The sequence below is a fragment of the Rhinatrema bivittatum genome, chromosome 7 (assembly GCF_901001135.1).
Source record: "Rhinatrema bivittatum chromosome 7, aRhiBiv1.1, whole genome shotgun sequence".
NCBI lineage: Eukaryota > Metazoa > Chordata > Amphibia > Gymnophiona > Rhinatrematidae > Rhinatrema > Rhinatrema bivittatum.
The window spans coordinates 83,848,271-83,874,418 of NC_042621.1; the positions used below are offsets into that span (position 1 = coordinate 83,848,271).

Below are 26,148 nucleotides of genomic sequence, written 5' to 3' on the forward strand. Positions count from 1 at the left end.
CACTCCAGTAAAAATGGATTCACCATAATCGTTTTTGACAGCCCAACATGCTTCATCTCTACCCCATATTCCTTGCAGCTCAGATGCTTGAATCTTATTTTTGACATAAAGAGCTGCTCCTCCCCCTTTTCTGTCCTCTCTGTCCTTCCTTAACAAGTTATAGCCTGGTATGGCCATATCCCAATCATGAGAATCCATAATGGCTACTTTCACAGTCTTACAATGGCTGCTCACCCAATGACAACAGAACATAAATCTTTTTCATATCCACCTTCACGTTCTTTTTTGCCAGCAATCCCCTCCTTCTGTCTTTCGTCCTATCTTGCAGAAACCTTTTCTTCTCATTAACGGTATCAACCGTCAACTTCAAGTGTTGCTTACACTCATATCTATTGTTCAATGTATTGTTCAATGTATTTATTGTCTTTTATTAAGTTAATGTTCTGATTCATTCTCTGTCACACTGTTATGAATTTAAATGTAACTGGTTTGTTATAATGTAAACCGGAGTGAAGGCTATGTCAGCTGTACCTCGGTATATAAACAAAAATGCTAAATAAATAACAGCAACAATATCCAAGTCAGCCTGCAGGTCTGGGATTTTATTGCCCAAACTACAAGCATTTGTGGTCATAGCTTTCCAATTTTTCTCCCTTGATTTGTTGCACTTCCTAATCACCTTCTGCTTTTTTGAGTTGATTGATTTTATTTTCTCCTCCCCCATCTTTTATTGCTTGGGGGTGACATGGCAAGTTAATTGGCCATCTCTTGCCGCCCTCATTCTTTAGTTTAAATACCTTGTAATATATGATCTGAATTTCTCTCTTAGCATCCTCCTTCTTGCTACAGACAATTGTAGGCCATCCTTACCATAAAGCCTTTTACTGCTCCATACATGACCCCAGCCTCCAATGTATCCAAAACCACTGTCTGGACACCAGGTTTTGAGCCAGGAATTGGTTATCTATATGGCACAGCTTCTCATTTCCCATTACATGAACAGGTAATACTTCTGAAAAGGCAATAGTCTTTGTAGGGTCTTATCATCTTTCCTAGATTTTAGAAATCGTTTTGTATTTCATGGATACCATTTCTTTTGTGTTATTGGTCCCCTGGTGGAAGATAACATTGATATAAAAGTTCCTGCTTTCTTCTTCAATGACTTGCACTATCTGGTTTGCATTTCTACTGGCTGAGGATCCTGGAAAGCATTTAGCTATTGTGTCACCATCAAAATGTGCTCCCAAATTGGTTTCTCTGATGACCAAGTCTCCCAGCAGAATCAGCTTTCTCTTATGACATTTGATTCTGTTGGAGGGCTTCTGGATACATTGGGTGACTTCCCTTTTAGAAATCACTTTAAAATCTATTGCTGAGGTTTCTTCATTCTCCAATGCAGAAAAAACATTATAAAGGGCCTTATCCTGCCAGAGCCCATCATTTATCCGATTGTTCCTGGGTTTTTGAATCCTGGATGTCTGACATCTCTGTGGGAGTGGGGGTTGATGCACAGGATGCTGCAAATTTGGGGAAATTAGGTGTCTGTTTGTCACATGTCTTGTTCTTCCAGAGCCCACTATAAACCATTTCTTCCTGGGTTTCTGTAACCTCTGTGGGAGATGCACAAGAGATACTGGATGGTACCAGGAAGGGGAGGTTAATTAAATCCTGGCCGATTGCTCCCTTAGATGGATCAGCTCAATTTTAATTTTAGATAGCTGAAGGCAAAAGGGACAGCCCTTGGTTCTCCAAATGATAGACCTTGGGACATGAGCACCACAATTGTTGCACTGGATGAAAGACATTTTGTTAAATTATCACTAATTCCTTAAAGTATGGTGAAATTTAGACTCTAGCAAAAGATTTTTAATAGGTATTTGAAATAAAAATAAAGATGTATTAGTGCAAGCCAGTAAAGATTAATAGACAGAATATGAAACCCAGTTTCTACAAGCAATATGACTACTTGCAGGAAAAGAACAAATTTCAGATAGCTTGCAGAAGCCTCTCCCAGGAAGACCTGCAAACGATGGCTCATGTCTGCTCCCAAATGAAATCTACAAAGAGCCCTCCCCCGGGCACACTGGTAAAACGTAACCCTCCCCCCCCCCATCAAAGGCACAAAATAACAAGCCCAGATCTTATCTCTAAGCAAATAATGTTAGATTGCTGGTAGCTGCCTCTCCCAGGAAGACCTGCAGACAATGCCTCATGTCTGCCCTTTTACCCAGAACCCTTATGGAGGTCAAAGCAATTCCTTTCCATGCAAGGTTTGAGTGGGCTTTGCACCAGTTTCAAAGGAAAGGAATACACACACCTTCCCTTTGAATATTGCTAAAGGAATAAGTACATTTAGGTATTTTTTTGCCAATACGTTATCTGGCCAAAATATGCATGGCTTTGATAATGCCAAAATTATGCATGCTGCTGCCTCCCCCGGCCTAACCCATCCTGGAAATACCTGCTCAGAACTGCAAGGAGACGTGTGCACTTTGTGGCACAATCAGCATTCTTTTAGCTTCACCCAGGGTGGAAAATTTGAAAGACTTCTTCTAGCCTGGTAAAAGGCTTTTAAAAATTGTCTTCCTAGAGGACTATTTGCAAAGGGATATCTGCAGGTAAAAAGTGTTTTACCCACATAATTCACTTGCCTTGTATGTGTATAATTCCCTAAGGTGTGTCCTTTCACCTGCACTGGAGGTATTCTTAAAGAAGAAACTGCATGCATAACTTGGGATTTTCAAAACTTAATACATAGTTTTGGATTGAAAAAAAAAAAGTATCCACAGGAAAAGGATGTGCAAATCTCAACCGATCCGGCTTTTGAGGTCTTCAATTCACTTCTTTTAAACATATTAGACTAGATGAAGTACTTGAGCGGTTATTCTGCATTGTTAGTCCTCATTGCCTGGCAAAATCCTAGCTTAGATTTTTCAATTGTTGTTTTTCGAAAATCAGTAAAGGTCGATTTGCACAGGCCTGTCAACTGCTTATGAACTTTGAATTATGGGACTCTCATCTATAGTGCAGGTTAGAAGAATGCCTGATTTTGCAAGCTTTTTATGATAATTATCATTGGTGCTTTTATGTGTTTGTGTAACTGGTCTGTTAATGATTTATTATGAATGTTTTATTATGTAACCTGTTTTGATATCCTTTTGATCATGTGGGATTATAAATATTTTCAATACATAAATACATCTCTGTGGGTACTTTTTCCTTTGGCAATTTTCAAAGTGAAAATAGCTGCAGACTTTTCCTTTGAAAATCAGTGCAAAGTCATGGGTAAAAAATACTGCAGGTAAGTTGAAAATTGCTCCCATATAGGTGAATTTTCAAGGAGTTATGCATGTAAATGAACCATACTATCAGAGCAATTTTCAAAATCCATTTATGCACGTACAGTGAACATACACATGAATATCCTATGGACAATATATATTGAAGCACTTTTCAAAATCCCACTTACATGGGTAAAGTGCAGTTACACATGTAAATGCTTTCAAAAAATCAGGCCCATAATGTTTAAAATGAGCACATTCTATATTCGATAATAATCTGTGTCTGTTCCAGAGAATATGTTATGCCTGAAAGCAAAAACATACCCATCAATCAAAGGAGCTTGCTTCATTAAATCCACTGCCTTCTGCCAGTTACTGCTGGTAGGAGATACGACAGCTGGGAGCAGCATCCACATAGACCACCACATAGTGAACCTCTGGGTTTTAGAATAACTCCACATCACGTTGCTCAGCAAAATGTTCCTGCTACAAATCAGATCCAAGTATGTTTGCCTTTGCTTGGTCTGCAGAATCTGGTCGCAGTACTGAGGTGTGGTGTTTTCTAAAAGGGGATAAAAGACAGGCAAATAAGAGCAGGGCACCAATAAAAACTGAGGCTTTGCCAAAGGACCTGTATGCAGTCCATTCTGAAGAGGCTGAAAGGAGTAATATTAATCAGATGCAGAGTGTACGTGCAGCACATGATAGCACCTTTATAAAACTAGTTCCCAAGGCAGCCATATAATACTGCATTTATCAGGCTATTAATGCCCTGCATGCATCTAATGATCAGCACCTCATTCACTCCCTCCTTTTGTTTTGTAGTGCATGGCAGTAGAGGCATCAGCAGCAAGGAGGATTCCTGGTACACAATGGCAGTGACAGCGGAAAAGGCACGGCTACTGATTGGTCAGTTGGCCATCCAAACTTTAGCTGGAAGTAGGTGATACCAGTGGCGTCAGCAAGAGAAACAGTTTATATAACTAACTCAATTAATCATCTTACTTCCATCAGCAAGTCAAAGTCATGCACAATAAAATAAATGAAAACCTACATTACAAAAATCAATGGTAACATAAAATTTAAGAGATAAATAGAACATAAGACCTTGCCATACTGGGTCAGACCAAGGGTCCATCAAGCCCAGCATCCTGTTTCCAACAGTGGCCAATCCAGGCCATAAGAACCTGGCAATTACCCAAAAACTAAGTCTATTCCATGTTACTGTTGCTAGTAATAGCAGTGGCTATTTTCTAAGTCAACTTAATTAATAGCAGGTAATGGACTTCTCCTCCAAGAACTTATCCAATCCTTTTTTAAACACAGCTGCACTAACTGCACTAACCACATCCTCTGGCAACAAATTCCAGAGTTTAATTGTGCATTGAGTGAAAAAGAATTTTCTCCGATTAAGAACATAAGAAAATGCCATACTGGGTCAGACCAAGGGTCCATCAAGCCCAGCATCCTGTTTCCAACAGTGGCCAATCCAGGCCATAAGAACCTGGCAAGTACCCAAACACTAAGTCTATTCCATGTAACCATTGCTAATGGCAGTGGCTATTCTCTAAGTGAACTTAATAGCAGGTAATGGACTTCTCCTCCAAGAACTTATCCAATCCTTTTTTAAACACAGCTATACTAACTGCACTAACCACATCCTCTGGCAACAAATTCCAGAGTTTAATTGTGCATTGAGTAAAAAAGAACTTTCTCCGATTAGTTTTAAATGTGCCCCATGCTAACTTCATGGAGTGCCCCCTAGTCTTTCTACTATCTGAAAGAGTAAATAACTGATTCACATCTACCGTTCTAGACCTCTCATGATTTTAAACACCTCTATCATATCCCCCCTCAGTCGTCTCTTCTCCAAGCTGAAAAGTCCTAACCTCTTTAGTCTTTCCTCATAGGGGAGCTGTTCCATTCCCCTTATCATTTTGGTTGCCCTTCTCTGTACCTTCTCCATCGCAATTATATCTTTTTTGAGATGCGGCAACCAGAATTATACACAGTATTCAAGGTGCGGTCTCACCATGGAGCGATACAGAGGCATTATGACATTTTCCGTTTTATTCACCATTCCCTTCCTAATAATTCCTAACATTCTGTTTGCTTTTTTGACTGCCGCAGCACAGTGAACCGACAATTTCAATGTGTTATAATAACATATGCAACGATAAATAAAATAAAACAAATATTAAAACAAGAGGGCTAGACCATTCTTAGCAGAAACAAAGGGGAAGAAACACACGTGAAAAACAGGTCCCTGCATTAACCAGGGCTGATTAGGTAAATATTTGTGAGGAAATCCCTCTCTAAGCATAAAACAAGGGGGAGGGAATTCCAGGGAGCTGCCGAACAAGAGAAGGACATTTCAGGGGTCCTCTTCAGCCTAATTTCCTTAGGGGAAGGAAGTTTTAATAGTTTTTGCTAGGAGGACCACATGTAATGAGCAGGCTGCTAAGCACAATGATGATTTGCTAGGGAGGAGCATCACAGCCAAAGGCTTTAAAGGTTAGGCAGTTGATTTGAATTGCATCCTGCATGAGACAGATAACAGAAGAAAGTCACGCAGCAGTGGGGTAACATGGTCAAAGGTTTTCTTGCAAAAAAATGTTTTGCAGCAGTATTTTTTTACAACTCGAAATCTTTTAATCAAATTAGAGGAGAGGCCACGATACAGAGCATTAGAAGAGTCCAGTGGTTTCCAACCTGTGGGCCGTGGGACCTTAGGGATCTGTGAGACCATCCCGGGGGGGGGGGGGGGGGGGGGGGGGCTGTGAGAAGGAACGCAGGACTGGCTGCTGCTACCTGTGATGAGCTGAGCTGCTATCACAGGCCAGGAGGGTGCAGGCTACTACTGCCCCGGAAACTTCACTCCACACTGCTGCAATCCAGGAGGAGGGGGGGGCAGGGAAGGGGACATTTTCACCCAGGAGGAGCCTCAAACCACGCTCTCTTATGTCCAGTAGAGGTAGGGAGGATTGCAGCCCTTCAGAGACATAAACCCCACTACTGCACTGTGAGGAAGAGAGGAGAAAACAGAGGGATTACGGCTGTGAGAAGCATTTCCTACAGCTGCACAGGGAGGAAAGCGGGAGAAAACAGGGGGATTACGGCTGTGAGAAGCATTTCCTACAGCTGCACAGGGAGGGAAGCGGGAGAAAACAGGGGGATTACGGCTGTCAGAAGCATTTCCTACAGCTGCACAGGGAGGAAAGCGGGAGAAAACAGGGGGATTACGGCTGTGAGAAGCATTTCCTACAGCTGCACAGGGAGGAAAGCGGGAGAAAACAGGGGGATTACGGCTGTGAGAAGCATTTCCTACAGCTGCACAGGGAGGAAAGCGGGAGAAAACAGGGGGATTACGGCTGTGAGAAGCATTTCCTACAGCTGCACAGGGAGGGAAGCGGGAGAAAAACAGGGGGATTACGGCTGTGAGAAGCATTTCCTACAGCTGCACAGGGAGGAAAGCGGAGAAAACAGGGGGATTACGGCTGTGAGAAGCATTTCCTACAGCTGCACAGGGAGGAAAGCGGGAGAAAACAGGGGGATTACGGCTGTGAGAAGCATTTCCTACAGCTGCACAGGGAGGAAAGCGGGAGAAAACAGGGGGATTACGGCTGTGAGAAGCATTTCCTACAGCTGCACAGGGAGGAAAGCGGGAGAAAACAGGGGGATTACGGCTGTGAGAAGCATTTCCTACAGCTGCACAGGGAGGAAAGCGGGAGAAAACAGGGGGATTACGGCTGTGAGAAGCATTTCCTACAGCTGCACAGGGAGGAAAGCGGGAGAAAACAGGGGGATTACGGCTGTGAGAAGCATTTCCTACAGCTGCACAGGGAGGAAAGCGGGAGAAAACAGGGGGATTACGGCTGTGAGAAGCATTTCCTACAGCTGCACAGGGAGGAAAGCGGGAGAAAACAGGGGGATTACGGCTGTCAGAAGCATTTCCTACAGCTGCACAGGGAGGAAAGCGGGAGAAAACAGGGGGATTACGGCTGTGAGAAGCATTTCCTACAGCTGCACAGGGAGGAAAGCAGGTAATCCAAAGAGTGGGAGCTGTTTTCTATCAACTCCATCTACCTCGTGCCATGAGTATCCATAACACGTTTCATGTGTCCTTGTTGAAGCCGTTGATCCTCTCCTGGCCCTCGTAGACTTCCCTCTCCTCCCCGGGTCTCTACAGAACCTGGTTCTTCCCTCCAGGTAAGAGAGGTCCTTGATGTTCAGTGACGTCGAGGAAAATGGGAATACCTCTTAGCCTGGGAGGGTTTTGGGGCTGAGGAGAATTCGTGGGAGCCTTCCCACAATATCCTTGATAAGGAACTCCTGAAGACCTTTCATAGGATTTATCCTGATAAACCACTTCCACTTAGGGGGAGGCACTGTTATGCATCCCATCTCCACCTGGCCCACGCACGAGCCTGCTCACCTTCATGGTTCCATGGCAGGTCCCGGGTCGGTCTCCCTAGGGGCTGCTGCTAGCGCGTCCAGGCCCCAGCGTCCTGCGACAGTGGTCGCTGGGCCTTCCACGGCGCACCAGGCCTCACACCAGAGCTCAGCGTCCTCGGCTGTGTCGGCCACGCCCTCACACTTTCGTGCGTGGACCGCCCGGCCCCTTGTAGGGCCAAGGGCAAGTCCTAGCTCCGCAACGCGCCCTGATTGATTCTCTGTTATAAGGAAGTCGTTGCATGAACTTCCTTGCCTTGGCAATCGGGTCGGCGTTTGTGTTAGATTGTCACTGCGTTCTTGCTTGTTCCAGTCCTGTTCCTAGTCTTGCTCCAGGATCCTTCTGTTCCAGTTCTGTTCCTGCTTCCTAGTACTCCAGTGTCCTTCCATTCCTGTCCGTCTGTTCATCTAGCCAGGTAGTACCCCAGACTGTCTTACTGGGGGGGAGGAATAGCCTAGTGGTTAGAGCAGGGGGGCTACGAACCAAGAGACCACAGTTCAAGTCCCGCTGTCTCTCCTTGTGACCTTGGGCAAGTCACTTTACCCTCCATTGCCTCAGGTACAAAACTTAGATTGTAAGCCCGCTAGGGATAGGGAAATACCTATAGTACCTGAATGTAAACAGACGTGATATCTCAGATAAAAAAATAAATAAAAATACTGGTACTTACCTCGGCTTGCTCTTCAACCTGCCTGCCTCCTGACTCCAGACCATCCCTCAACTTGCCTGCCTGCGACTCCAGTCCGTTCCTCGACCTGCCTGCTGCCTGCCTTCTGACCTCAGCCTGCCTGTGACCTCGTCTGACCTCTGCTCACTGACTACTCCTCGGACTGACTCCTGGACTTTGACCTCTGTCTGTTTGACTGCATCCCTAGATTCTGGCTCTGTTCCTCGCCTTGTCATCACCGACGCTCTTCTGGTCCTCCTTGCTACATTGGACCTCCTGTCTCAAACCTGACCACACTCCCCTTCTGCTCATGGGCATGCCAGACTTCCACCTTCCCAGGAGACCCTGCGAAGCCCGGGTCCCTAGGGTTCCTCCCGGGGGGGGACCTCGAGCTTCCAGTGGTGAAGCTCTTTCTAGCCTCTGTCTCCTCCAGTGCTCCGTCCCCTGGGGGCAGTTCTCCACTGCCTCAGGACAAGGGTCCACCCCTGAGCACAACACATAGTAAAGAGAGAAGTTATAAACCAGCAGTTATAATTTCAACTGAATCTCTAGGAAAGCCATCATGAAATTATTTCAGGGAAAATTCTTCAAAAATAAATTAGGAAGATATACTAAAACAGAGTAGGAAGAGAAAATATAATTTCACAAAGCTTTGTAATACATTCTTGAACCAAACATATTGCTATACTTGGATGATAGCTGAAATGTACCTGTTTTAGCTCTGAGCTCTGAACGTCTGCTGGTAGAAGAAATCAGAGGTTAGGAAGAGATGGGACTACCTTTGCAGCAAGGCTCTAGCTTGAATTTGTGCCCTGTAAGAATTTCCCTTTACCAGTCCCTGCCTTGATATTGCTCAGTTGCCAGCATCAAACCTTTCCGATTCAGTATTTAACTTCAAAAGACCAAAAAAAAGGAACAGCTCATTCATAATCAATTTGCTATTTAGCAGAGTCGGTTAATGTGAAGGATTCTTATTTCTGAGAAACATCAGAGTATGAATAGTCCCTGGTAACAGTGAATGGCATTCAATTGTGCCAGAAATATTTACCTCCACTCCCCACTGCCTTGCATTAGGCTGTGATTCTCCTTTGTGCTCCGCACTCTTCCATTATTACACTGGAGAAATCTTTACATCTTTTATGTTTGCATTTCTAAGTTATTTGCTTAAAGGCTGACAGTAGTACTTCCCCCTTCAATTTTATCAATCTTAAGATGCTGCTTCCTGTTTTTTCTTATCTGTTCATAAACATCCTTATTCTATTTTTCTATTGTAACTTTGCTTAGAGTAATCTCAAAGACTGAATTTTTAAACATTAACCTGGCTGTCTTTAATTTTCATTTGAAGTTTACACGGTGTCAGATCTACCAACACATAAGTATTTGCTCCCAGCTCAATTTTTTTTCTCAATTTCTCCAGCATCCACGTTTCTGCCTTTTTGTTTTGTTTCTTTTCCCCCAATGCAAACAGTAAAATACTGTGCAGACTTATCAGGTATGACAATGCCTCACACACACACCTCTCTATGGAGTACTGTAGCAATTCACCATTAAACACAATAATAAAGATAAATAAATATAATATATTGTTGTGAATTAGCTGTTTTAGTGGACCCTTGGGCCAGCCTGCGGAAGACTGGGGAGAGATGGACTATAGTCTCTGCTTGAGCAGATCTGCCTCCCAGCCCCGGTATCTGCCCAGGCTGGGAGGCAGATACCGGGCAGGTGACGGACGGTGAGCTTCACCCAGGAAGCTGGTACTCCCCCGGGAGGAGCCCGTAGGAGCCCAGCCGCTTGGGACTTAGGGGATTCACCCTGGAAACCGGAGCTCCCCCGGGAGGAGCCCGTAGGAGCCCGGCCGCTGGGACTTATGAGATCACGGAGGCTGGAGCTGTAGCAGACGGGCAGGGATCCGGAATCAGGCAGAAACTGAAGCAGGACAGGTACTGGATCCAAGCTGGAACTGAAGCAGGACCGGTACTGGATCCAAGCTGGAACTGAGGCAGGACCGGTACTGGATCCAAGCTGGAACTGAGGCAAGACAGGTTACTGGAACCAGGCAGGAACTGAAGCAGGACAGGTACTGGATCCAAGCTGGAACTGAAGCAGGACAGGTTACTAGAACCAAGCTGGAACTGAAGCAGGACCGGTACTGGATCCAAGCTGGAACTGAAGCAGGACAGGTTACTAGAACCAAGCGGGAACTGAAGCAGGAGAGGTACTGGATCCAAGCTGGAACTGAAGCAGGACCGGTACTGGATCCAAGCTGGAACTGAAGCAGGACAGGTACTGGATCCAAGCTGGAACTGAAGCAGGACAGGTTACTGGAACCAAGCGGGAACTGAAGCAGGAGAGGTACTGGAACCAAGCTGGAACTGAGGCAAGACAGGTTACTGGAACCAGGCAGGAACTGAAGCAGGACAGGTACTGGATCCAAGCTGGAACTGAAGCAGAACACGTTACTAGAACCAGGCAGGAACTGAAGCAGGACAGGTACTGGATCCAAGCTGGAACTGAAGCAGGACAGGTTACTAGAACCAAGCGGGAACTGAAGCAGGACAGGGTACTGGATCCAAGCTGGAACTGAAGCAGGACCGGTACTGGATCCAAGCTGGAACTGAAGCAGGACAGGTTACTGGAACCGAGCAGGAGCAAAGACAGGACTTGGACACAAGCGTAGCAAGTCTCAGGCAGGAACGGAGTTGCTAATGCAATAGCACATTCCGGGGCTCGGAGCAACTGGGAACCGCAAGGAATCCCGTTGCAAGGCAAAGTCCTGGGCTCCGCGGTGACCTTACATAGGCCACAGCGTCTGACGTCAGGGTAAGGCGGAGCCTTCAGTGGCGGGAAAAGGCCTTCATAAGCGCAGCTCCTGCGCACACGCGCCTAAGGGGTCGGCGTCCAGGAAGGGTTTCTCGGTGGCGTGTCGTCTCCCCCCCCCCCTGTGGGGACACCGCGAAACAGGCCGCAGGCTCTCGGAGATGGAACGGGACCAAGGAGGTGAGGGTCTGGTCGCGACCATTGCGACCGGGACCGTAACATATATCACGATTTATTACCCACCTTTCTGAATACAAAATTCACCCAAGGCAGAATTTATCATATTAGAGTGGAAACGTACATGTGCAGTAGAAATATGGAAACCGAGGTCGATATTCAGCATTTTTTCTGTTAGAATGGAAACTGTACAACTAGGGCTCACAAACTGAAACTCCAGGGGGACGACTCAGAACCAGCTTCAGGAAAATTTCCTCGTGGAGAGGGTGGCAGATGCTTGGAATGCCCTTCCGGAAGAGACGGTGAAGGTGAAAACAGTCGTCAAATTCAAAAGGGCATGGGATAAACATTGGGCATCCCTGTTGGTAGAGGTTGGAAATGAAGAAAGGGGTGCGTGGGTGTAACCTGCAAGGAGAGGCAGTTACTATCTTAAAGAGTTAGCATAGCAAAAAGAGGACTTGGATTCAGACGACAGTCAACACTGGGCCCCAGTTTTATGGTCCAAGGACTGACATGCAGACATCAGGGTGGAAAAGCACAGGTCTGCTTCTACTAGGGATGTGCATTCGTTTCATACGTTTCATATTTCATGCTTGTATAGGAAACATATGAAACGAATGCACATCCCTAGCTTCTACAGCCAAGTCCAAAAGAAAAGCACGTTCAAGCATTGTATTAATTATCATGAAAGCTGCTCATCTCATAAAAGGTTTGCTAGCAGTAATTTTGTTATGAGCTGGACAGTTATTTGATTATTATTGCTAACATTACTACCCTTAACATAAGGCTTGGGGGATATTGCATGAAGAGGCAGTGCTACCCTTAACAGAAACATGGCGATAACGTGCATGGAGCAGAGGTTACTGCTGTGACCGTGGCCTTCAGATTCTGTTACAACCGCGAGGTCTGCGGCTGGTGTTGAGAGCACGGTGGCGCGGTCACCAGCTCATGGGAGAGCGTGAGCCCCTGAACCACAGCAAAACTCAGGGAGTAGCCCCAAGGCACACTGTGGGAGGTGAGAGCATGCAAGCACAGGCGGACAGGAACAAGACAGGACTGGAACTAAGGCAAGGAAATCGGAAAAAGAACAAGGCAGGCTCAGCCCTCCGCTGGACCTACATGCACCAATGAGACCCAGCAACGCAATGCTGGTCTCCGGAGTGGCCCTCCGGCCACTTTGTTCCCCCTTCACGATACCTTGGACTGTTCATGCAAAATGTAGTATGTTGGGTATAGCATCAAGGCAGAGTTGGAAGCAATACCCCTAAGGTATAAAGTCTGGGGTATAGGGTTTAGCAGCAAGGCTGAATGGTAGAAAGATCCCCAAGGTGTTTCAACAGGAGAATGTCAGCAAGACCCCTAATTTTATATATTAGGGGCATGGCAGGTAGGCAGAGTGCAAACTGCAAGACCCCTAAGATGGTACATCTGGGGCATGGCAGGTAGGCAAAGCCATCAACTCTGACACCAACCTTGAAAGATGAAGGCTCACAATTTCCCCTGCTATTCACTGGGCAGAAACAATATCACTGAGTCACCGTGGCTAAGTCTTACCAGACTAGAAACTTGTGTGCTCAATATGCCAGCACATCTGTGTCCATATCCTTGATAGGATCTGTGAGATAGCGTTTCATAGAAATTTCTGCTGCACTCTCTTTTGCAGGGGTGGGCCAAGGGTCTCTTTTGCCAGTTGCTTTAGCTCTGGCTGTGTCAGGAGAGATGGTTCTTTGCGGACAATGTGGCTTTGGAGTATTGAGGTGGGCCAGAAGAGGTAGTTGACAGAGTGCTGCTCCTGCTTGAACTACTCTCTGAGATGGCCACTTTTTTGTGTTACATCCACACTGTGCCTCTGCCTCTGGAACTCCTGTTCATACATTCTAGCCACCAGCATCTTGTTCATGAATATGAAACTCCCTTTCACTCATGGATCACAAAGCGTAACAAGCATATATATATATATTGTTTTCTGTAAGAGGTTTCCGTCTCTTTCTCACACCTGCTGCTACAAGGCGCCCACAAACTGCAACACCTCTGTCTCCACTAGGGCTGCTGATAGTTCCTACCAGGGAGAGGAAAGTATGCATATCGTCCGTGCTGCTCCAGATATTGCTAGTGAAATACATGCTGCTAACCTCTGCCTTAATCAGCTGCACATGTATGCGACTATGGCACTGGTTGTAGAGGGTGGAGATGAATTTCCTACTAAAAGTAGCCCTGGAAGAGACTTTGTAATTGGGGGCTAACACATTCAGCAGATATTTAAAGCCCATGATCTCCACTTCCTGAAGGAGATGATAATGAAGGGCAACCATTTCCATGATGCTGTCTATCTCTTGCTCTGGCACAGTGCTATGGAACAACACTATATTTCCTCTATGATGAGTTACCACTTTGGACACATGGCTGGGAACTTCTGGCCTGCCACCTGACTGCTGGAAGGGTCTTTGGGATCAGCTTGGGGAAAAAAAGTCTTCCACTTTTCATCCCCTGTCTTCTGACTTTTACTTTGAATTACAGAAGGGGTCCCCAGGTTACTACTGCTACCTTCTTCTGATTCTAATGCTGGTGTGTGCTTGTGATGGTCACTAGATGTTTGCCTGGGCCCTGCACAGAAAAAAAGGTCAAGCATAACCATTTTCTGGTCAGGGTTCCTCTAATTTGGAAAAGAGCAAGATAAAGCCAAGATGACTACTCCTGGGACTACTTTTCCCAGAGAAAGCAAGTTCTGGGAGGATCAGTAGAGAGTAACTCAAGCAGAGTGTGATCAGCCCCTCAGGTAGAAGATGACTGCCAGGTGAAATAAATGAGGCAGCTTTAGCAAGATAAAGAAGCAGCAGGAGAAATGGTTAGCGGGTAGCCAGCATGATTAGGAGGAGGACTCTCCGAGGCCGATATTCAGAGCCATTTAGACAATTAACTGAAAAGTTATCCATCTAAATGACAAAGCAGCGATATGTGAAGCCTTATGTGGCTAAATTCTAGCTACAAAATATGGGGGTGTTCCAGGACAGGCTGAAGCGTTGGGTTCCATATTAAGAGTTACCACCCAGGAAAAGGATCCAAGCATCATTGAAGTCCTTGCTTCAGTGTGCAGTGGCGGTCAAAAAAGCACACAGAATGATAGGAATTATTAGGAAAGGAATGAAGAATACAATATCAAATGTCATAATGCTTCTGTATCGCTTCAAGATGAGACCGCACCTTGAATTCTGTGTACAATTCTGGTCGCCGCATCTCAAAAAAGATATAGTTGCGAAGGGGAAAGTACAGAGAAAGGCAACCAAGATAAGGGGGATGGAATGGCTCTCTTATGAGAACATAAGAACATGCCATACTGGGTCAGACCAAGGGCCCATCAAGCCCAGCATCCTGTTTCCAACAGAGGCCAATCCAGGCTACAAGTACCTGACAATTACCCAAACACTAAGAAAATCCCATGGTACTGATGCAATTAATAGCAGTGGCTATTCTCTAAGTCAACTTGATTAATAGCAGTTAATGGACTTCTCCTCCAAGAACTTATCCAAACCTGAGTGAAAAAGAGTTTTCTCCGATAAGTCTTAAATGTGCTACTTGCTAACGTCATGGAATGCCCCCTAGTCCTTCTATTATCCAAAAGTGTAATTAACCGATTTACATCTACTCGTTCAAGACCTCTCATGACCTTAAAGACCTTTATCATATCCCCCCCCCCCCACCCAGCTGTCTCTTCTCCAAGCTGAACAGCCCTAACCTCTTCAGCCTTTCCTCATAGGGGAGCTGTTCCATCCACTTTATCATTTTGGTTGCCCTTCTCTGTACTTCTCCATCGCAACTATTTCTTTTCTGAGATGCGGCGACCAGAATTGTACACAATATTCAAGGTGCAGTCTCGCCATGGAACGATACAAAGGCATTATGACATTTTCCGTTTTATTAACCATTCCCTTCCTAATAATTCCTAATATTCTGTTTGTTTTTTTGACTGCTGCAGCACACTGAGCTGACGATTTCAAGGTATTATATCCACTAAGATGCCTAGATCTTTTTCCTGGGTGGTAGCCCCTAATATGGAACCTAACATTAGGGCCGATACAGAAAAACCCGTGGGAGAGCCGGCGAGCGCCCACTCTCCTGGCGCGCGATTCAGAAAGAAAAAAATATGCAAATGAGGCCCGCAGTAAAAGGAGGCATTAAGGACACTAGCACGTCCCTAGCGCCTCCTTTTTGACAGAAGCGGCGGCTGTCAGCGGACGCTCAATTTTACCAGCATCGGTTCTCAAACCCGCTGACAGTCACGGGTTCGGAAAATGGACGCCGGCAAAATTGAGTGTCCGTCTTCCAACCTGCGGGCAGATTTAATTTTTTTTTTTTTTAATTTTTAATTTTTTTTAATTTTTGGGGCCTCCGACTTAATATCACTACGATATTAAGTTGGAGGGTGTACAGAAAAGCAATTTTTTCTGCTTTTCTGTACACTTTCCCAGTGCCAGCCGAAATTAACTCTTCCCTTTGGCAGGCATTAATTTCTGAAAGTAAAATGTGTGGCTTGGCAGTACATTTTACTTTCTGTTTCGCGCAGGAATAACTAATAGGGCCATCAACATGCATTTGCATCCTGCAGGCGCTATTAGTTTCGGGGGGGGGGGGGGGGGGGGGTTGGCCACACGTTTTCCATGCGCTATTACCCCTTAATGTATAAGGGGTAAAAATAGCTCGTCGAAAACGCACATCCAACCGGGGGCTAACAGTGCGCTCAGCCTGAGTGCACTTTACTGCATCAGCCCCTTTATGTAACTACAGCAAGGGTTATTTTTCCCAATATGCAACAACTTGGAGATGAGATGTTTTTTTTGGGGGGGGATATGATAGAGGTCTATAAAATCATGAGTGGAATAGAATGGATAAATGTAAATCACTTATTTACTCTTTCAAAAAATACAAAGACTACAGGGCACGCCATAATATTAATAATAGCACATTCAAAACAAATTCTTTTACACTCAATATATAATCAAACTCTGGAATTCATTACCAGTTGATGTGGTAAAGGCAATTGGCATAGCTAGGTTTAAAAAAGATTTGGCCAAGTTCCTGGAGGAGAAGTTAATAACCTGTTGTTTACCAAGTAGACTTAAGAAATAGCCACTAATTATCACTGTGCAATAACAGCATAGGAACTATTTACTGTTTGGGATCTCGCCAGATACTATGACCTGGATTAAGCGCTGTTGAAAACAGGATACCAAGCTTAATTGACTCTCAGTCTGATCCAGGATGGCAAATTCTTATGTTCTTATGTTATGTGTATCCACTCTGTTGCAGATCTTAGTATCATCCGCAAAAAGACATACTTTTGGAGGGCAGATGGCCGCGTGATATTTTGCATTGAGAGAACGCTTCCTGGTTTCCTTCTCCGAATTGTTGCTTTTTGCTGATTTCCTTCACTCATTATGCCTTAAAAGAAGAAGGGGAAGGTTAGGACTTACCCCACTGAGTCCTCTCCCCTTCCAGAGCAGCATCTGATTGATTCCTTCGCGGTTCCTACATCTGAGGGGGTGGTCCACATTGCTGACTTCACTCAGCCCCCTCAATGATCAATTTCCTCCGGTCCCACTGAGTTTCTCTTGATGATGGGGCTAGTGCTGGTGGTGGGGGTTTCTTTGGAAGAGAGGGAGCTCGGCGTTGATTCTCTTTGTCCATCTGGGAAGAGGATTTTGCATGCTACCGCTGATTCTTGTCCTGGCTCTTTACACATTTTTCCAGGAACTGTTTCTAGTGAAGCCTGTTTTGTGCCTCCCAAGGCAGAGATTGTGAATCTAGATGCTATTTGGGATTTAATGGCTCATTTTGGATCTGCTTTTTTCCAATGTTCTCCCTTAGTAGACTCCATTGCCAACAAACTGGAATCATTATCTACTGATTTTGACTCTTAGCGCCAGGTTGATGCTAGGAAGATATTGACCTTGCAAGATGAAGTTAAGATGGTGAAATCAGTTCAAGCTTCACTTATGCAGGAACGTGGTAGTATTTCCAGAAGAGTTGAACTGATATAAAATAGACTTTGATAGCTAAACCTTCATTTGTTGAATTTTCCTTGTGTTATTGGTGAATTACCTCAGTTAACTCTTTGTAACTTTTTCCAGGAGGTTTTAAATATTTCCCCTGATATGGTTTCTTCTCTCACTAAAGTCTATTTTCTACCTGGTAGGAATAATTCTCAGATTCCTGTCAATTTAGAGTTAACTGCCTTTTTGCAATCTTCAGAATATGAGGTGGCGGAGCGATCAACATTGATTCAGCAAAGAAAGAGACTAACAGACTTAAGTACTGTGGTGAAGGCTTATTTTCAACATATGAACAGTTTATGGGGCAAAGTGTTTGTATTTTTCCAGACTCAGCACATGTTACTCAAGAAAGGAGTCTTTGCATCAGCAAACCTGTTCTTTTGTAACTTCCTTCTTTCTACAATATCCCTGTAAATGTGTGGTAAACTTTCAGCAGAACTCATCTGTCTTTTTTGCTCCTGAACAACTTAAGGTAATTTATTGATTCTAAAAACCTGCTTACTGATCCTTATTCTTCAGTCACATCGTCGCTTTATATATGTACAGCAGGAAATCTCAGCTATCATGCTAAGGTAGTCTCTTAACTCTCTTTTGTGAAATTCTTCTTTATTCTCCTCAATTTCTGCCCCCTTTTCCCGTTTTATTTAGTTTGTGGATACTGAGATTGTAAAATTGTTTTTCTTATTGGACGATATCCTTTGATACCATGCTTCTCAATCAAAGGTTTTGTGCTTTGTAATAATATTTAATCTAATAAATAAAAAGTTTAAAAAAAGACATACTTCTGCCTCTAACCCCTCTGCAATATCACTCATGAAGACATTGACCAGAACCAGACCCAAAACTGAACCTGGAGGGACTCCACTTAACACTGCTCTCTTACCATTACCTGCTGTCGCCTATCTGTCAACCAATTTGTAATTCATTGCAGCACACTGACACCCACTGGTAAGTGCTTCTAACGGCAGGACACCCCTGTCGTATGGCCCGCCCCACCCTTATAGGACAGGAGCACTTACCATCCCCTCCCGCTCCACCTCTCCCACTAAAGCTATGCCCTTGAGCTGCTCATAGATCATGCACAGCACAACCTGGAGCATGAGAGACATTTGCACGCGCTCAGATTGATTTTAAAAGCATAACTCACGTAAAAAATGCCTATATTAACGTGAGCAATGCAGATTTTAAAAAGCCACAAAGTACACGCAGATATACTAGTGCGTGCATCAAAAATGAGGGTGGAAAAGGGATGGGGAAGGGGCGGAGCATGGGCATTCCTGGGCGGGGCCAACACTCCATGAAGTTAGCATGGGGCACATTTAAAACTAATCGGAGAAAGTTCTTTTTCACTCAGCGCACAATAAAGCTCTGGAATTTGTTGCCAGAGGATGTGGTTAGTGCAGTTAGTGTAGCTGTGTTTAAAAAAGCTTTGGATAAGTTCTTGGAGGAGAAGTCCATTAACGGCTATTAATCAATTTTACTTAGGGAATAGGCACTGCTATTAATTGCATCAGTAGCATGGGATCTTCTTAGTGTTTGGGTACTTGCCAGGTTCTTGTGGCCTGGTTTTGGCCTCTGTTGGAAACAGGATGCTGGGCTTGATCGACCCTTGGTCTGACCCAGCATGGCAATTTCTTATGTGCATAACTCTGTTTTTTTTATTTTATTTTTAATTGCATTTCAAAGTTTACAAACAGAAAGAATACATAGGATAATCTTAGTCATAATCATATAATCAGGGATTACTTCCTTATTCTGACAAAGAATTCAAAATACTATTATTATCCTATACTAAGGAAATTATTAAGAAATTAGAGAACAATTAAAAATTAAGTAAGAAAACAATGGAGCCCAGCACAGGAAATACTGAAAAGTGAAATTCACTTTAAACAAATTGTTGCCTTTCCACACATTTAATTTATTTCCCCCCTTTAAACAAAATCATGAGTGATTCAGAATGTGTATCTAGATGAACACGAAGCTGATCTGGAAAATTAAAGACATATCTGGCATCTCTATCTTTTATAAAACATCTACAAGGATATTCTAAATTAAACTGAGCACCTCTTTCCAAAACTTCTTTTCGCATTTCTATAAACTTTTTCCGTCTCATCTGAGTTGTACGCACTACATCTGGAAATATTCTTATGGGATATCCATAAAAATCATTTTTTTGATGTTTAAAATGCATTTTTAACACTGTATCTCTGTCTACAAGGGATAAAAATTGTACTAATAACGTAGCCCTGGTGTCAATTTTAGATTCAAATGATTTCTCAAGGAAATCTGTTAAATTCAAATTATCTTTTCCTTCCAAGTTTTTCCCTTCTTGTGGTTGTTGTAAACAGTAAAACTTAGAAATAGCTGGCAGGGAATTTTCCGAGTATTTTAAAATATTTTTCAAATAGCTATTGAGTAAATCAATTGGGGTTGCTTGGTGAATTTTTGGAAAACTCAGTAACCTAAGATTCAATCTCCTGTTTTGATTTTCTAATATTTCAATTTTCCCTTCATATTCTTCAACAGATTTTATCAAATTTATTTGAACTTTATGGATATCTCCTAATTTTTGATCGAATAAATGTACATTTTTCCAGACTTTCAATCTTTTCCTGTGTATATGTAATTCTTTTCCAAAGCATCTTGGACAGTTAAAGTAAGATTATTGATAGATTTTTGCATATTCACCATCATTAATCCTAATTCTTCAATGGAAAATTTTTGAGGAACAATAACAGAGATATCCCCAATACCAGATTGCTGTGGTCTCCGCTCTGGTCTGTTTAAAGGACCCAACAAAACCTTCTGCGATTATTGGAGACTGTACTTTTTGATCTTCTTGACTTTGCACTTCTATATCAGAAGTTTTAGTCATATTCGTAACTTCTCCTTGAGTATCAAAAGAATCTTTTGATATAAACTGATCATCAATAGATTTCGCAGAGGGAGGGACTGGTTTCTCTGGGGCCTCGGGGGTTAAAGATGCCTCATTGGCCAAATAGTTCAGTTCCTGCTCCTGGACTGATCTATTAGCGGCCCCGCCGGAGTAAGTGTGGAAGCAGTTTGAAAACAATCCATACTGGGTTGTGTCATTTTATTCGGAGTGGATGTTGAGGAAAACTCTCTCAACTTCGCTTTCCTCTTAGTATGAGGCATAGCGACTAGATATTATACTATTTAGGAAAATTTCCAAACCACAATTCACCCAGTCAGAATTGTAATCAAATATAGACAACAAGTCTTACTTAACTTATCTTGTTCTCTATGGCCACAGAAATCGTTAGCCTCCGTTCACATCCGTTCAAATCCGGGCTAAACCGGGCAAAGCCATGCACGGCTTTGCCGTCGCGCTGACGTAGGCAAGTTTTTAAAAGCTTACCCGGCTCCTCCTCCTGATGTCACCGTCGATACCCGGATACAGGAAGTGTCCGCGGTCCACGGACCTCTCAGCATCTGGGCACACCGAAGGAAAGGAAAAGTATCACGGGCCTCACTCCAGTCAGACCCTCAGGTAAGAAATGATCAAAGGCGGCCCATAACTCTGTATTTTAAGCCGGAAACCTTGCTGTCTCTGTAACTTTACTGCTGCTCCTGGATTTTATAAGATACTCACGTAGCCGCAAGGGGGTGCACAATTGTGCAACCTGCGCGCGCCGAGCCCGGCACTCGCTGCCTGTTCCCTCCGAGGCCGCTCCGAAATCAGAGCGGCCTCGGAGGGAAGGAAAGTTCCCTCGGAGGGAACTTTCCTTCCGCCTCCATTCACCTACCTAAACCACCCCCCCGGCCCTATCTAAACCCCCCCCCACCTTTGTCAGCAGATTTATCTATCTATCGTTATCTAATGTTATCCTATCCTTTTTTTCTCTTCTCCCAGTTTTATTTCCCCTGTTATTTGTAACTGCTTACTTCCTCACCAATAAGTTATTCAATTGTTCATTGTACACCCCTTGTTTTATGTAAACCGGCATGATGTGATTGTATCACGAATGCCGGTATATAAAAATCTTAAATAAATAAATAAATAAATAAATTTACACCTACCCGAGGCAGGTGTAAATCTGCGCGTGCCAGCGGGCTGCTGGCGCGCCATCACCCGACCCGGGAGCTGGTCCGGAGGCCTTGGCCCCCGGACCCGCCCCCTGACCCCAGACACGCCCCCCTCCCGCCCCTTTTACGAAGCCCCAGGACTTATGCGTGTCCCGGGGCTATGCGCGCGCCGGCGGCCTATGCAAAATAGGCGCGCCGGCGCGCAAGTGCCCTGCGCGTGTAAATCTGGCCGGATTTATGTGCGCAGGGCTTTTAAAATCCAGCCCTTTGTGCATTTTAAAACATAAACACGTAAGTGCACGCATAATTAAAAATTCTAGTGTATCCTCGTTTGTTGTCCAATTCATGGATATACAGGTACATGCCTGCTCGTTTTAATAACGTTTTTACAGGGTGAGCAGCCTTCCTGATAATTCAGACAATGCTGTTTGAACATGTTTTGCTTTTGGACCTGGCCATAAAAGCAGTCCTGCACTTTTCCCCTAATGTCTGCGTTATCAGTACCCCAGGGCCCAGCACTAGATGTCGTCTGAATCCAATTCCCTCTCCCCCCCCCCCCCCCCCCATCGAAGCGGAGAGCGATGGTGCAGGGCATCAGAATAATGCAAGGGAGTAATCCCCAGGCTGCCGCTCCGTGCAGGTTACCCCCTCGCAGCCTGTTCTTCATTCCACCTCCAGTCTTTAGGGATCCATAGGGTTTATCCCATGAGTTTTTGTTTGTTTATTTTCATCTTCACCACCAGTCAACCCTTGTAAGTGCAGAATTTCCAGAACTTCCACTATCATCAGCCCTAGCACAGATACTCACAGCTGCCACCTTTTTATCCTATCAATATATTATAGTGACATATAGAATCATTATTTAGAAAATTCTTTATTTAGTACAAAACATTAATTTATAAAATCTCATTTCTTTCATCAGATACACATAGAATCAACCCAGGAACAATATATACCCCACAAATAATCATAAAATAAACATTCATACAGCCATTCACATAATTTTAAAAAGGAATTTCAACATTTCTTTTTCAGACTTCCTTTACTTTTCTACCGGACTCCCAACATGTTTTGCTATGAAGGGAGCAAACATCCAGTTCACACAGTTACTGTTCCCGAGTACTTACGTAAAGCATTTTCATGCCACCTCGTCTACAAAGCATGTAATTCTTCTAATTATAGATCTCATATGTGTATCCTTTCTCAAATCCCGATCCTGACATTTCAGATACATCCGCGGAGGAGATGCTATCCTTCAGTTTTCACACATTTCAATTCACAAACGCATAGGGTAAACCCGCGTCTCTTGTACCCGGGAACACTAACTGTGTGAATGGCTGTATGAATGTTTATTTTATGATTATTTGTGGGGTATATATTGTTCCAGGGTTGCTAAATAATTATTCTATATGTCACTATAATATATTGATTCTTTAGAGGTGTGATATATGTAAAAATTGCCACAATTTTTGTAGTTACCTTTTTATCCTAGGCAATGTGCAGCCAGTATGAATTTTTCATTTTGCACCTTTTCAGACTTCAGTTGTAGTAATGGGACCTTACTAGGACACAGGTTCCCAACCTTTTTTGACTGTGCAAGCTCCTTATCAACTTCCAACATCCCCATGATTCCTTCAGTCTTCCTCCACCCTCAAGCCTTCCCCATGTCTCACCCCCCCCCCCCCCCACTCTTATCAGTCTGCACTAGCTCTCGCTCTCTCTCTTTCCTAACATATCTCAACCAGTCTCTCTCACCTGTTCCTTCCCACAGGGCCGGTGCAAGGACATTAAGCACTCTAGATGAACTTTACACCTTGTGCCCCTCCCAGACCTCCACACACACTATTGCAATTATGCATTTCTAATACAGATTTACTTACAATATATATATATATATATATATATATATATATATATATATATATATATCATATTTGCATGCACTATTGTGGTGCCAATGAGAAAACCCTACAAAAGAGACTCATAGAGCCCATATAGGATTAGGCCTATTGTAACATGTATTTGGTATGGGCTTGGCCCTCAGAAAGCCATGAGTAAACGGAATTACAATATAAAAACCACCCATAAAAAAACAGCACTAACTTCCAGCACTCAAACAGTAACAATCCTTCCTATAAAAATGCAACATTGCAAATTTTACACTAGGCCCTTAAACACCTATAGGAAAACAGAACAAGCCAGGCTGCTATAAATCCCTACACAGAAACTACATACTAGTAGAATATCTCACCTTGGTCACATATGCAGAGCATAGACAGACCCTCACCAAATACAGAACTATTACACATTTGCCAGCTCACTAGCTGCCCTGGAAGCTGACTCACTCACCCCATGCTGCCCGGGCCAAATGCCGCCATGCTACATGGCCAGAGATGCCATACTGTCAAACACCGGATCCCACTCTAGGTGCATGCACATGGCACGCACCTGATCTTAAAGGTCCTGTGGTGGGAATTATGCCCCCTGGTGCTTCCTGTTGATATCACATGGCCAGGTATTTAAATGGTGCCTCAGCAACTGGTCGACTCTCTTGAGAGTGTGAGTTGCTGCTTCCTTCATCTTTAGCCTTGCCTTCATCTTCACCTTGCCCTTGTCTTCAGCCTCACCTAACCTTTCCTGCATTTCCTGTCTTGTCTTGTTCTATGTTTTCTCAGCCTGCCTGCCCTCAGACTGATTCCTGGAACTGATCATAGCCTGTGACCTGACCATCCTTGCTTGCCATCTGCCTCGACCTCAGCCTGACCACCAGTCATCCTTGTTTGCTGCCTGCCTTGATCACAACCTGACATTGGAGCCACTCTTCAGCGGACACCTCAGACTGTCACCTAAGACCTGCTGGTCCCCAGAACCCAAAGGCTCAACCTGAGGGGAAAGGGGCTGATACAGGTGAAGCTCCAGCACAGTTTGCACCGTCTTCTCCGCCTACTGGCAGTGAGGACCTTACCCCAACAGAAGGGTCCAGAAACCTAACAAGAATAAAGTAACTATAAAGTACAAATAGAAATGTGCAAACAAAAACTGAACTGGAAACCGCAACAAGCCAGACTCTCAATGCAGTGAATAGTGGAAAAACAGAATCACCAACATTCCTCATAAACATCAAACAACAAAATCAAGAAGCATAAAACAATCATAATAGTAAAACTTTACTAATAAAAAATCAATATTTCAAAATAGCTAATGAATAGAAAAACATCCAATAATTTAAAACGTATACAAATTTTTAAAACTTTGCTAAACAGCAATAAAATATTTCATAAGAGACTAGTGTTTCCGATGCCTGGGAGCCAAAGCATTTGTATTGGCTCCACCCCCCCCCCCCCCCCCCCCCCCCCCCGCATATCCCATCCCCCAGCTTCCTTGTAAAAATGCTTAAGGACAAGAATGTTACACTAAAACAAATCCCAGAAAAGTATAATGAACAAGTTTCCCTGCCTGCAGTCAGGCCTCCAACATTGCTCCATCCCCCCGTGGTACTGTAAGAAACAAAAAAATTATTTGATAAAGAATAAGATCAAGGACTGTGATGTAAAATTTATATTCTACTTCTGTTCCTACTTCTGACCACCTGGAGAAAAAGCTTAGCAAGTGAATCCTGGTTCCACCTGACCGAACAAACTGCAAATAACATATACCCCGTGAAAACGAAACTGGTAAAAAATAACCGAAGAAAGAACAACCCATGGTTCAACTCCCACCTTAGATCAATGAAATCCAACATTAGGAAATCGGAAAAAGAATGGCGAAAATCCAAATGCCCATCATCCCTTCAAAGATACCGCACACAACTCGCCACCTATAAAAAGATGATCCTGAACACCAAACGCGACTACTACAGTCAAAAGATAAAAAACTCCACAAACAACTCCAACTCCCTCTTCAACATCGTAAGAAACCTCATAGATAAGAACAACAACACCACCCCCAAATCTGATTCGAACAATTTAAGCCAAGACCTTGCCATTTTCTTTAAAAATAAAATAAACAAAATTACTGGCACCTTCAACAATTCTGCAAACACTGTAGAACTCCTAGACACGCCAAAGATAACACCTTGGTCGAATTTCGATCCTATCACAAATACTGAAACTGAAAAAATGCTAAGGAAAATAAACCCAGCTCATCATGATCTTGATATCATCCCAACCCGCGAATTAAAGGAAATGGCACATATAATTGCCCCTACCATTGCAGCAATTATAAACAAATCACTTGAAGAAGGTGAACTACCAACCAAACTAAAAATTGCAACAATCACTCCAATTCTAAAAAAAAAAGAACCTTGACCCAGACGATCTGAATAATTACCGTCCTATCTCTAACCTTCCCTTACTTGCAAAAATGATAGAGAAAGCAACTCTGATACAGCTTAACGAACACCTGGAAAACAACAAAATTCTACATCCATCTCAGCACGGCTTCAGAAAAAATCGAAGTACAGAAACCCTGCTACTAAATTTATCAAACAAAATAATAAGAGGATTTGACAATAAACTAAGCCACTTACTAATTCTACTAGATCTCTCAGCGGCTTTTGACACCGTAGACCACAAAAGCCTGATAACCAGTCTTGCAAACATAGGTGTCTCAGGCAAAACTCTCGAATGGTTCACCTCATTCCTAAAAGACAGGTTCTTC

At 43.8% G+C, this 26,148-nt stretch overlaps 1 protein-coding gene across 6 annotated transcripts in view; it reads right to left on the reverse strand.

The window, feature by feature from the left end:
- The window catches only part of LOC115095211 (dipeptidase 2-like), a 171,497-nt gene that overhangs the window by 99,715 nt on the left and 45,634 nt on the right, over window positions 1-26,148 (reverse strand). For 4 of the 6 annotated variants that reach the window (XM_029608591.1, XM_029608587.1, XM_029608588.1 and 1 more), the window contains one exon: window positions 3,606-3,843. In XM_029608591.1, the coding sequence (XP_029464451.1) occupies window positions 3,606-3,742 (137 nt within the window). In that variant the 5' untranslated portion in view covers window positions 3,743-3,843. Of the gene's footprint in view, window positions 1-3,605; window positions 3,844-9,111; window positions 9,268-9,449; window positions 9,541-26,148 lie in introns of those variants that run through there. The other 2 variants (XM_029608589.1, XM_029608590.1) reach the window with 2 other exon arrangements.